The following is a 14,045-nucleotide window of genomic DNA, read 5'->3' as shown; positions in this document are numbered from 1 at the left end:
AAGATCGTTTTCTTTTTCTTTTTTTTTACCTTTGGACAGAGCCAGGCTAGCAGTTTCCCCCCGTTTCCAGTCTTTGTGCTAAGCTAAGCTAACTGCAGCTTCATATTTACCGCACAGACACGAGAGAGCTGAACATGAAACAGAGTTTTACGAGCAGGTTCCTGATTGGCCGGTGGCCCCCTGACCTTTGCCCTCCCGGTGCTCTGCAGGATGTGGACCAGAGCGCAGGCCATCTCCTCCTTGTTCTTGACGCTGATGACGGGCTCCAGCACCGAGCACAGCATGGCGTAGTTGTTGGTGACGAACTCGGCGAACTCCTTGTACTGCTCCATGGGCAGGATGGAGATGGTCTGGAAGCGGGACTTGATGCGGATCGACGGCCCCCCTCCCTTGGCCTTGCTGGTGGTGGGCGTGCTGACCGGGTACCACTTCTCCACAAACTGCCGGCCCGTCACGCCGGACACCGGGATGTTCACCAGGCCCACGTAGTTGTTCTTGTCCTTCTTCTTCTTCTTGTCCAGGTCGCGGTAGATGTGCACGGTGACGCTGTGCGTGGGCGGCAGGCTGGAGAAGTCAAAGTGCTCGCCCCAGAACAGGCTGTCGTGGCGGGTCTTGCTGGTGGTCCGGGCGTACAGGACGTCGTCCAGACACAGCTCGCAGAAGTACTTCTTCTTGGGCGGCAGGTCTTTGGCCTCGATGATCCACAGACGCAGCAGGTTCTCCGCCCGCCGACAGTTGTCCTGGAAACACAAACAACGACGGTTGAAATATCTAAAAACCACGTAAAGAAGAAATATTGATTCATGAATTCTCGGTTTGATTCAACTTTCTGCATTTTAACTGGTGGTGTAAAGGACTATTGATCCCTGATCAGTACTGATCCTCCTCACGGTTCAACACGGATTAACGCCACAGTTTATCGTTAACCATCAAAGAGGTAAATAAAGTTTTACTGACGATCGTTATCCTCCAATATTCAGTAAAATACGAGCGCTATACATGCCGTGAGGAGGAGTGGCCTGTCTCCATGGAAACCGTCATCAACCATGCCACTAATTATTTTGCTGTGATTTAATTGGAACAAACGGATAAAAAAGATGCCGAAATAACGACAGTTTTAGTCTAAATTCATGTTTTGTTAGTTTTCTCCACAAGACGGCAAGCAAACAACTTTTAAAATGCTTGTTTTCTGAATGGATTTTGGATTGATTGGTGCTAAGCTATGCTAACATTGTAGCTGCTATATCAACACTCAAAATAACTTCATATAGACGTAAATACACCAGCGTTGTTCCATTGTTTCTACTACAGACCGTCTGGTTTATACACATGTATTTATACAGTTTCTGGTCTCTGTACTTATATACTACTTATCGCATTATTCACATTTGTTATCTAGTCGTGCAAAAAATATGCGTCTTGATTTGTGTGAACAAAGCATTAGAGACAGAAAATTAAAAACCTCTACTTATAACTGATATTTGAAGTTCCAGGGTTTTCTCTGGCGGTTTGATGAAAGGTCCACCTGAGCCTTAATGTCTCACCTTGTTGGGCTGAACGGTCCTCCTCAGGTTCTCCATCCACTTGTCTCTCTCCGAGGACGAAGAGCAGCTGAAACATTTGCTGCCTCCTGAGTACGTCACCTGACAGGAGAGACAGAGAGGACAGGTGAGACAGAGAGGACAGGTGAGACAGAGGACAGGTGAGACAGAGAGGACAGGTGAGACAGAGAGGACAGGTGAGACAGAGGACAGGTGAGACAGAGAGGACAGGTGAGAGGACAGGACAGGTGAGACAGAGACAGGTGAGACAGAGGACAGGTGAGACAGAGGACAGGTGAGACAGAGAGGACAGGTGAGACAGAGGAGAGAGGACAGGTGAGACAGAGAGGACAGGTGAGACAGAGAGGACAGGTGAGACAGAGGACAGAGGACAGGTGAGACAGAGAGAGAGGTGAGACAGAGAGGACAGGTGAGACAGAGGTGAGACAGAGAGGACAGGTGAGAGAGGTGAGACAGAGGACAGGTGAGAGGACAGGTGAGACAGAGAGGACAGGTGAGACAGAGACAGAGAGGACAGGTGAGACAGAGAGGAGACAGGTGAGACAGAGAGGACAGGTGAGACAGAGAGGACAGGTGAGACAGAGGACAGGTGAGACAGAGGAGAGGACAGGTGAGAGAGGACAGGTGAGACAGAGGACAGGTGAGACAGAGGACAGGTGAGACAGAGAGGAGAGGTGAGACAGAGAGGAGAGGTGAGACAGAGGACAGGTGAGACAGAGGACAGGTGAGACAGAGGACAGGTGAGACAGAGGACAGGTGAGACAGGTGAGACAGAGGACAGGTGAGACAGGTGAGACAGGTGAGACAGAGAGGACAGGTGAGACAGAGAGGACAGGTGAGACAGAGAGGACAGGTGAGGTGAGACAGGAGGTGAGACAGAGGAGGTGAGACAGAGGACAGGTGAGACAGAGGAGGAGAGGTGAGACAGAGGACAGGTGAGACAGAGACAGGTGAGGTGAGACAGAGGGTGAGACAGAGAGGACAGGTGAGACAGAGAGGAGAGGTGAGACAGAGATGAGAGGTGAGACAGAGGACAGGTGAGACAGAGAGGAGAGGTGAGACAGAGAGGAGAGGTGAGACAGAGATGACAGGTGAGACAGAGAGGAGACAGTGAGACAGAGAGAGACAGGTGAGAGGTGAGACAGAGGACAGGTGAGACAGAGGACAGTAAACATGTACATAACTGAACTTTTATTGATTTGAAACACACATTATATATTTGGTTACATAAAATAATCTAATTACTATTATTTGTAGTTCAAAATATTATATTATGCTCATATTATACTTTATTCCCTGTAGTTTAAGGGATTAAAATCTCCAAAAACAGTAATCATATTAAAGTTATTATTACAAGAATCGCTGCGTTACAAGAAAAACAGGATGCATTCCTCACTTTAATATTTTACACCCTCAGATGAAAGTTGAATAATAGAAAAACCAAACACAAGGTTCATCATGAACAGCTGAGAGGAGGTGAACGCGGATCAGCAGGAGAACTGTTATTACGAACTCTCAGAGGTTCAGTTCAGTTACATTGTGATGCGTTCAGGCTCCGTTCAGTGAAAATGAGTATTGGTTGAAGGTAAATTATAACGTGATCATGATGTGTTCAATGTAATCTGTAAAATGTAGTGTTGGTGATAAACTAGAACAAATCCAGTAGCTTGAAGGAGATGTTTTCACATTAATATAAAATAGATGTTAGAGATGAATTATGATGTTTAACTTCCTAACACGAGCTCTAAGATTATAATACATCATTAAAACTAATAATGACATGAAAAACAATAAAAGGATCTGCTGATATGGATCACCAATGTTCATCGATGATATCAGCGTCACAAATAACTGATTGTTGATTTCTAAAACTTCTGTTTTCTTTTGTGCTGATTTGATCCAAAGCGTGAGCTTTATGATCCGTCGTACTTCTAGTAATAAGTAAAGTTATATTACTCTTAAAAGCAGTAACAAGTAAACAGTAACGTTCCTGAGTATCCTGCCAAACACTGGTGGTAACGTCTCAGAGTGCATCCAGACCATAATAACTACGGTGGCCTGCAGGGAACGTAACAACGTGAAGTCTCTCTAGAGGGTTTGGTTTGTCCCTTCTGGGCTTCTGTAGGAACCTTTAGGACTCAGTGAGGAGGACCTGCTGCTGTGGTGATTATAAACTAATGTAAACACAGTTATGATATTAAGTTATATTTATATATGTATATATATATATATATATATATATATATATATATATATATATATATATATGTATGTATATATATATATATATATATATATATATGTATGTATATGTGTATATATATATATATGTATATGTATGTATAAATATATATATATATATATATATATATATATGTATATATGTATGTATATATATATATATATGTATATGTATGTATATGTGTATATATATATGTATATGTATATATATATATATATATGTATATATATATATATATATATATGTGTATATATATATATATGTATATGTATGTATAAATATATATATATATATATATATATATATATGTATATATATATGTATATGTATATATATGTATATGTATATATATATATATATATATATATATATATATATATATGTATATGTGTATATATATATATATATATATATATATATATATATATATATATATGTATATATATATATATATATATATATATGTATATATATATATATATGTATATATATATATATATATATATATATATATATATATATGTATATATATGTATATGTGTATATATATATATATATATATGTATATGTATGTATATGTATATATATATATATATATATATATATATGTATATGTGTATATATATATATATATATATATATATATATATATGTATATATGTATATATATATATATATATATATATATATATATATGTATATGTATGTATATGTGTATATATATATATATATGTATATGTATGTATATGTGTATATATATATATATATGTATATGTATGTATATGTGTGTCGTCCTCACCTCGAAGCAGAACTCCTGTCCCAGGATGCTGCTGTGCAGCGGCTTGATGAACACGTCCTCCTCCATGCTCAGGTCCAGAGCCTCCACCGCGCTGCCGGGGCTCAGCAGAGACTCATGGGAGGTCGACTCCCTCAGCTTGGGGAGTCCGCGGGATCTGGAGGACGAGAGGAGAACCGTAAAACAAACGAAACAAAATCAAACGGAAACAAACGGAAACAAACGGAGTGAAAGTGAGAATAAAAGCGACGCCTCCGAGAGCAACGCAGAGTTTACAGACGGCGACAAAACCTACGAGAAACAACCACAGAGCCAGGTGAGAGGAGCTCCCCAGAGCATCCCTCCTCCTCCTCCTCCTCCTCCTCCTCCTCCTCCTCCTCCCACTCGTCTCCCCCTTTACTCCCACCGTCCTCCCACCTCGACCCTCCGCCCGCCGACAGCCTCCCTGTAGTCTGACAGGCAGTAAACACACGGTCCTGGGACGGGAACAAATCCCCCCTCCTCTTCCTCCTCCTCCTCCTCCTCCGGGAGCGTTCCCATGACAACAGCCTCTCCCACAGCGGACGGGCGCTAGGCAGCCGAGCGTGACGCGGCGAGGAGCAAGGCAGGTGTTTAACTACAGACTCAGGGGAGGAGAGACACAGATGGAGCTGACGGAGGTCAACGGAACTTTGTTCATAACACTGTTGTACTTTTACTTCAGTAATGATTGAGTATCATTACATAGTAGTTTTACTTATTTTACACACGCTATCTAAGTACTTGTTCTGTGTGTGTGTGTGTGTGTGTGTGTGTGTGTGTGTGTGTGTGTGTGTGTGTGTGTGTGTGTGTGTGTAATCCTCCTGCTGTGTTGGATTGAGTTACGTAAACCCGGATTACTGGGTTGAGATCAACGCTAATGACAACATCAGACTGGTTTCCATGGCGACTGTAAATACAGATCCAGTGTTGGGAAGTAACTAAGTACATTTACTCAAGTACCGTACTGAAGTACAGTTTTGAGGTACTCGTACTTTACTTGAGTATTTTCCTTTTTATGCCCCTTTATTCACAGAGTTTCACTTCTTAATATGAAGTTCAGAGAGGAGGTTTGAAACCTGAGGAGGAAGAGGAGGAAGAGAGGAAGAGGAGGAAGAGGAGGAAGAGGAGGAAGAGGAGGACCAGCTCCAAACCTCTGACTGTCAGACTGAAACAGAACTGGATTCACTGATCAGATCTGATCCCTGATCAGTGCAGCTAACGAACGGATGAATGTTCGATGATGGATCATCGTCAGTAAGCGTTCGGCATCAGTAAAACTTTATTTACACTGTGATGGTTAACGTTAAACTGTGTCATTAATCCATGTTGTCCTGGGTTTCTGATCCGCTGCAGCTCTACTGATGCTACGTTTGTGTTTTTCCAGTTTGACTCAGATTTCAGCTTCTTGTTGTTTCTGGATGAGCGTTTTTTAATCCTTCAGTTAAAAAGGCGGAGTTTGTTGAAACCCATTTGATCATGTGACCTCAACGCTCCATCAGACAACACACAGCAGTATGAAAACACACACACAGGAAGGGCTGGTCTCCTGCATTATGATGGAAACCTGATCCTCTGCTGTCAGAGGAAGAGGAGGAAGCACTGACTGACTGACCACACACACACACACACACACACACACACACACACACACACACACACACACACACACACACACACACACACACACACACACACACACACACACACACACACACACACTTCTTCTTTACATTTTTAGCATACTTTGTTCCTAACAAACTGACACTAGCACCTAACGTATATAATGTGTATTATTATTATTAAAACTGAGGAGTGCAGACAGCTTTAACCACCAAATGTGGAGAATAAAACCTAAACAAAGTAATAATAATATAACTCATGTCCAGATATAAACATGTATTAACTAAAAGATCCACTCTGTTATCTGTGTTCATGAACACATCGTCAAACACCATGAAGAGACTCAGAGGTTTGAGCAGTCCAGTGCTTCAGCCAGAACATCACCAGTGTTTCTGTTTAACCAGTGACCGTGTTAACTGGTGACTCTGGTGCTCGCTTACAGACGACAACCTCCACTTTATGAAAAAGTGAGTCCAAAGCTTCCTGTGTTAAAGCTGCATTCTCTCTGCTGTCCACCAGGGGGCGACTCCTCTGGTTGTATAGAACTCTATGAGAAAATGACTCTACTTCTCTCTTGATTTATTCCCTCAGTAAACATTGTAAACATGAGTTTATGGTCTCAATCTCTAGTTTCAAGTCTTCTTCAATACAGCATGATGTTCATTTAGTAAATGATGCTCCATTTAGAGTCAAACAGACCATAAAGCAGGGGATGCTGTAGGGCGGGGCTACACACTGATTGACAGGTCGACACCAGAGACGTATACGGCGTCTCTACGTCACTCCTCCTCAGTCCATATATGGTCACTTCCTGTTGACTGGTTGCAAAAAAACCAAGATGAAGACGGACTAAAAAGTCACCAGTCACCAGTTAACACGGTCACTCATTTAACTGAAACACCTGCTGCTCTGAATCGGTCCTGATCCTCTCTGGATTCTGGAGAACTTCTGCCTCATATTGATTCTGAGAACCGATCATGAAACAACCAGGTAACAGTTTTAACGGGAACACGTTCCTCCAGTAGACTCTGAGAACGCTCAATAGAACCCTCACTAGTTCAGGAGGAACCAGCAGCAGTTCATCTCAACATCTGGACAACAAGCAGAACATCAGTCTGCAGTAATGACCAGTGTTCTACTGATTGGAGATCAGGTAACGTTAGTCTGATCAGAACTACAGGATGATCAATCAAAGATCATCACTGAGATCACTGATCAGCTGAGAATGAGTTTTAAAGATTTAGGAACTTCTTGTGTTGTTCTTCTGCTCAAGAAAGACTATTAGTTTACAAACAAGAAAAATAAAGAAATTGTTATTTTCTTCAACAATTGTCTTTTCTTCTCACAGAATAATCAAAAAGAACCGATAAGAGTATTGATAAGGAACCAAACCAATAAGCAGTATTGGTAAAAGCAATATTATTTAAAGAATCCTAATGATACCCATCACTAGTGTGGAAGACACACACACACACACACACACACACACACACACACACACACACACACACACACACACACACACACACACACACACACACACACACACACACACACACACACACACACACACACACACACACACACACACTCCTACCTGAACCTCAGAGTTTTAGAGAGCCGAGTTCTCCGGAGGAGAGAAGACGAACCGTCCATCAGGAGTTAGAGCTCAGAGCTGACTGATGAGAGAGGCTGAGTGTGTGTGTGTGTGTGTGTGTGTGTGTGTGTGTGTGTGTGTGTGTGTGTGTGTGTGTGTGTGTGTGTGTGTGTGTGTGTGTGTGTGTGTGCAGCATTATCCTCCTGTCCAGCTGGCTGACATTCTGTCGACTACAAAGCCACACACTCTGCATCTTTAAACTGCACACATGTACAGATGCAGCGGTTCATCGTTCATTATAATAATAATGTTATAATAATACTGTTACTAATCATAATAATAATGTTCTCTTATTAAAATATTATTATTGTTATGTCTAAAATATATATACTATACTGAAATAATAAAGGCTTAAAAGTTATGTAACCTCCAGATTATGTAATAACGTCATGCATTCATTCATTCATTCAATTGTTATTTTTCAATTTTTCCTATTTATTTATTTATCTATTTAATTTTCTACTTTACATTTTTTCTCTACTTATTTATCTGTTTTTATCATGATTTATTTTTCCATTTATTAATTTTACTTTTCTTTATTCCGTTTCCTCTTTTTCTACATTTATCTATGTTTCTTTTCCATTTTTATCTTTTATATATGGATTTATGGATTTTGTCCTTTTGTCTTTTAATCTTTTCCATTTAGATTTTCCTATTTATTTAGGCATTTATTTTATATTGGTATTCTTTACTTTAAATTGATACCATTGTTTGGGTCACTTGTTCTGTTCTGTGAAGAATAACATGAAGATTAAAAACAATAAATAAAGTTGCGTAATAATGTGTCACCTTCAGGCTCCTGTCATTTCAGTTCATAATGCGCTTTAGTCGTAAATACTGTAATAACACACAAACACAAGTAATCAGAACAAACAAAAAGCATCAGCAAGAAGGATGAGTGAGCAACGAGAGAGAGAGAGAGAGAGAGAGAGAGAGAGAGAGAGAGAGAGAGAGAGAGAGAGAGAGAGAGAGAGAGAGAGAGACGGCCTGCCAGTAAAACCAGAGCTGTTACTGCTGGGAAAACTGTGAGGGCTAATGGAGGAGGAAGAGGAGGAGGAGGAGAGGAGGATGAAGAAGAGAGAAGAAGTAGAAGAAGGAGGAGAAGAAGAAGAAAAGAAGAAGAAAAGTAGAAGAAGAAAGAAGAAGAAGAAGAAGAAAAGAAGAAGAAGAAGAAAGAAGAAGAAGAAGAAGAAGAAGAAGAAGAAGAAGAAGAAGAAGAAGAAGAAGAAGAAGAAGAAAAGTAGAAGAAGAAGAAAAAAAAGAAGAAAAGAAGAAGAAGAAGAAGAAGAAGAAGAAGAAGAAGAAGAAGAAGAAGAAGAAGAAGAAGAAGACTAAGTCCGAAGAAGAAGAAGAAGAAGAAAGAAGACAGCCTGTCTGTCTGGTCACATGTTCCTCTCTTTGATTGGCTGTCGTCTGCTCATCATCACATGACATCGTCTCCAGAAGAAGAAACAAAGGTCACCTGTCGGTGTCGGCGGGCCTCAGCGACGGCAGCCTGAAGCTGGTGTTTCTGTCCAGTTTGGTCTGACTCTTGGTCCTCTTGATGGAGCCTTTGAGACGTTTACTGAAGAACCCCTGAGGAAGGAAGAAGGTCAGGATTAGGGTTCATCTTCTGGAGACCAACAATCACCCAGTGGAGTTCAGAGGAATATAGCTGATGGTTTTCTGAACGTAAACAGTAAACAGGAAGTGACAAACCATTTCTAATCAAAACACAATAAACCTAAACCTAACCTAACCATAAACATAAACTACTAAACTAATCATAACTATTTTGTTAATCAATTAATCGATTTGAGTAATTTTTTTAAATAAATAAAGTCTAAATTCTTTGATTCCCGCTCGTTAAATGTTCTTTTTCTCCTCTGCGACAGTAAACTGATTTCTTTGAGTTGAAGTCAAAACATTTGAGGACGTCTTGAGACACGATATTTTATTGACCAAACAACTAATCGATTAATCGAGAGAATAGTTTCTACGTTCTCAAATGTGAGACGATGACAATGAATCGATAAATCAGAAACATCCGGTTCAGGATCAATAGATGAAGAAACGTATTGAGCATGAGTCATCGCTCTGAGTGTGTGTGTGTGTGTGTGTGTGTGTGTGTGTGTGTGTGTGTGTGTGACGGTCACATGACTCAGCTGATCAGTCTCTGATCTCCACCTATCAGATCCTCCGTGACAATATAAAAAAAAAGCCCCATGCAGAGCAGAGAAAGTGAGCGGCCTCAATTCCTGAGATATTAATATCAAAAACACACCTACACACACACACACACACACACACACACACAACACACACACACACACACACACACACACACACACACACACACACACACACACACACACTAATGCATCTGAATAAAGACCCCTCTGATCACTGCTATTGATCCACGTGGACGTGTTTATTTTCGATCCCCCTCACTGCTTCACCTCTGACCTCTGGGCTGCACCGTTTCCCAGCATGCACCTCTCTCCGCCTGTATCTACCGTATGAAGACACTCTGTGAAGTGTGACGAGGACTAAAAATACTCCGACTCTGTGAAGCTCCGACTCCAACGCTCTGATTCTCCTGAGCGGCGTCGTGAGGCGTTCAGGAGAACGACGGGAACGATGAGGACGAAGATGAAGATAAGATAAGATAAGATAATCCTTTATTAGTCCCGCAGCGGGGAAATTTGCAAAGAAGATGAACACAAATGGAACGCAGGTAACTGCAGCGCTCACTGAGGACATTTCAGTTTTTTTAGCTTTTTTGCCACTGATAATTATTGATCATTGATGATCCATATTATCAGAAACAGATCCCTTCGTTGTTTGATTATAGCAGCTGGTCTACAAGGATCCACAATATTTATTTTTGTCACCGTCCTAAAAATCATTTCAACGCTCTGAAGTCAGTAAACCATCAAATATACTAAATGTTGTACTTTTACTTTGTTATAGTAATTTATAGTGTTTTTATTCTTCAAAAAAACCACAATTTAAATGATAAGTAAATAAAAGATTGTATTTTTCTAGATTAAAATAAATCTAGTCATTGTTAGTTTTAATGATGTATTATAATCTTAGAGCTAGTGTTAGGAAGTTAACCATCATAATTCATCTCTAATATCTATTTCAGTTACATTATGATGCTAGTAACGTTAGCAGCACCGCTAACGGTTAATGAACGGAGGTTCAGTTCAGTTACATTATGATGCGTTCAGACTCTGTTCAGTGAAAATGAGTATTGGATGAAGGTAAATTATAACTTTATCATGATGTGTTCACATGTAATCTGTAAAATGTAGTGTTGGTGATGAACTAGAATAAATCCAGTAGTTTGAAGGAGATTTTTCCACATTAATATAAAATGGATATTAGAGATGAATTATGATGTTTAACTTCCTAACACTAGCTCTAAGATTATAATACATCATTAAAACTAATAATTTTGTAATGAATATAAAAATACAATCTTTTATTTTCTTATTATTTGAATTGCGTCCTAATGGCTCAAGACTTTCACATGAGAAGTTATACAGATGGAGAGATGCTGAATGTCAGACGTCGTACGACCTGTGAACTCACCGGCACTTTGAAAGGCGAGGAGTTGGGATTGTCCACAGCGACGCTCTTCTCCGAACTCCCCAGACCGGAGATGCTCCTCCTCCTCGGAGATCGCTCCGAAGACACTTCTGCAGAGACAAAGAGACGCAGAGTGTCAGACCAAAGCCTCTTCCTCCATGACCCCCTGATCTTCATCATCATCATCATCATCATCATCATCAGAAGCAGACGGATGGAGGACGAGCTGATGACATTTATGGACGTTTGATTTATCGGAGGCCCGGCGTTCAAAGCGCTTCGCTAATGGAAACCCTTTCAAAATAAAAGTGGAAAGCACAAAGCTGAAATGATCTGATGACAACATGAAGATGAGACGTGGATTCACGAGCTTCAAGTGTTTGTTTCGTTTGTTTTTATCTCAATCAAACCTACATAAACCTTCTCACATTAACATTCAGAGAACCGGGTTCCAGTACGCACGGTTCCACAGTGGATCCACGCTTTACCGACACCAGTTGATGGATCGTCCCGTTAGCGACCAGCGCTAACCAGCCTGCTAACCGGGAGCAACAAGCTGGACGACAGAAGTCGTGTTTTCCTTTTACATTGTGGAGGAGCTTTTTAACATGTGGAGCTTATAGACGACGCTTTACACATGACTGTAATCTACCAGTAAACAGAGAGTAGAAGAAGAAGAAGATCAGAAGTATTCATTAAAACTCAACGAGGTCCAGTTAGAGAGAATCTGTCTGTCTGTCTGTCTGTCTGTCTGTCTGACTGTCTGTCTGTCTTTCAGTCTCTCTGTATTTCAGTCTGTCCTTCACTCTATCTGTCTGTCTGTCTGACTGTCTGACTGTCTGTCTGTCTCTCTCTCTCTCCGTCTGTCTGAGTCTCAGTGACTGGTCCTGGTTCCAGTTCAGACTCCCTAACTGGTCTCCAGCTCGGGGACTGGTCCTGGTTCCAGTTCAGCTCCAGTAAACAAAGGTCACGTCCTCACAGCTGGCTCACATCCAGCTCATTCATTGATTTTTTTTCCTAAGCTAAATATAGAAGCTCTCACTTCCTCTCCAGCTAACTCATCAGCCATCTTGTCTGAGGAAAAACTCCTCCAGCACTGAGAATCTGACAACGAGGTCTGGAGTTTCTTAGAGCGAGATTAACTGATTTTATGGACATATATATATATATATATATATATATATATATATATATAAATAAATACAATATTCACAGTGGTTTTAGCTTGTTTTTGGTCTCCACCATCGCCTGAGAAGCTTTGTAGGTGTCGGCATGTTTCAGTTAAAAATCTGATACAAGTTTTCATCCAAATTTAGCAAATCAATGAGCAGAATTTCCCATAAAAAGAGTTTCCATCCACTACGGTTGTGTGAATATTAGTATAATCTATACAAACAGCTGTGGCAACTAAGATAAGATAAGATAAACCTAAAAGAGCTCAAGACAAACCATCCTCATCACTTCACAAAAACACCTCAAAAAGACCTCCATTAAAACACAACAATCCCACATACAAATACTCACTAGAGCACCCAATGTGGATTCATCCGCCGCGGAAAATAGTCACCGACAAAGTCACTATTTAGACCTGTTTGTTTGCAAAGAAAACTATAAAGATGTACATCCTCAGTAGGAACCAATGAGCCACAGACAGGAAGTCAGACGGTATTAAGGGACGGACCAACACGCTGTTGTTTTGAAACTCTCCGATCCTTCAACAGATGACTTGAACTCAATCTTCCATAAATTCTGTTAAATACCAGTTTTCGTCCTCCTTTTTATGGCGTATAATCAGTTATAAACAAGGACTAAACGGTTATAACAGACGGTAACGAAGTCGTAATCATAAACTATCTTCAGTTTTAATTGTGAACAAAAACGTCACATGAATAAACACTTAAAGACGTCTTAAAATATCTGCTTATAACGACATTATAGTGTGTTATAAAGAAGTTATTGACTGTTTACACACTGCTTTAAATGCTAAATAAGTCGTTATCAGCAGATCATAATTCATAAAGATCTGATTCCATGGATGGATGTACGGACACATGAGGTCAGCCCACATGATGCTCTTTTAAAAAAATGGTATGATAACAGAAAATAAACATGAAAGCTCACGTTTACGGAGCCACAGTGAACGCAGCATGCAGCAGCAGTCAGCCCTTTTTGTGCTGGATCAAGTTGCAGCTGCAGGGCGTCCGCTGTGATGACCGATGCATGCAGCGCTGCACAGGAAGCCGGGGACCAACTTTCATGCATGCACCCCCCACCCCCCACCCCAAATCTCCCCGCTAACCCCCCCAACGGAGGAAGAGGAGAGCGATGATGGTCCCGGACGCGGCGGACATCATCATCGGCTTTTTCTTCTTCAGAGTTGAGCTTCAACATGCCGCAGGAAGCCAGGTATGACAAGAGGGTCACATGACACGGGACAGAAACACAGAGAGAGAGAGAGAGAGAGAGGAAGAGGAGGAGGAGGAGGAAGAGGAGGAGACGGTACCTCGATCACAGCTGTTCCCCATCATCTGAGGAGAGGACACACACACACACACACACACACACACACAC

At 41.0% G+C, this 14,045-nt stretch overlaps 1 protein-coding gene across 2 annotated transcripts in view; it reads right to left on the bottom strand.

Moving 5' to 3' along the window:
* rasal2 (RAS protein activator like 2) overlaps window positions 1-14,045 on the bottom strand; it is a 62,819-nt gene that overhangs the window by 14,301 nt on the left and 34,473 nt on the right. For both annotated transcript variants that reach the window (XM_054596676.1, XM_054596675.1), the window contains exons 4-8: window positions 11,478-11,584; window positions 9,361-9,473; window positions 4,604-4,757; window positions 1,545-1,643; window positions 186-740 (exon numbers count right to left, since the gene is read on the bottom strand). In XM_054596676.1, coding sequence (XP_054452651.1) covers window positions 186-740; window positions 1,545-1,643; window positions 4,604-4,757; window positions 9,361-9,473; window positions 11,478-11,584 — 1,028 coding nt within the window. The remainder of the gene's footprint in view (window positions 1-185; window positions 741-1,544; window positions 1,644-4,603; window positions 4,758-9,360; window positions 9,474-11,477; window positions 11,585-14,045) is intronic.

This window comes from Anoplopoma fimbria, chromosome 3, assembly GCF_027596085.1.
Source record: "Anoplopoma fimbria isolate UVic2021 breed Golden Eagle Sablefish chromosome 3, Afim_UVic_2022, whole genome shotgun sequence".
Taxonomy (NCBI): domain Eukaryota; kingdom Metazoa; phylum Chordata; class Actinopteri; order Perciformes; family Anoplopomatidae; genus Anoplopoma; species Anoplopoma fimbria.
The sequence above is the reverse complement of the archived record's forward strand: the minus strand, read 5'-3'. Positions and strand labels throughout refer to the sequence as shown.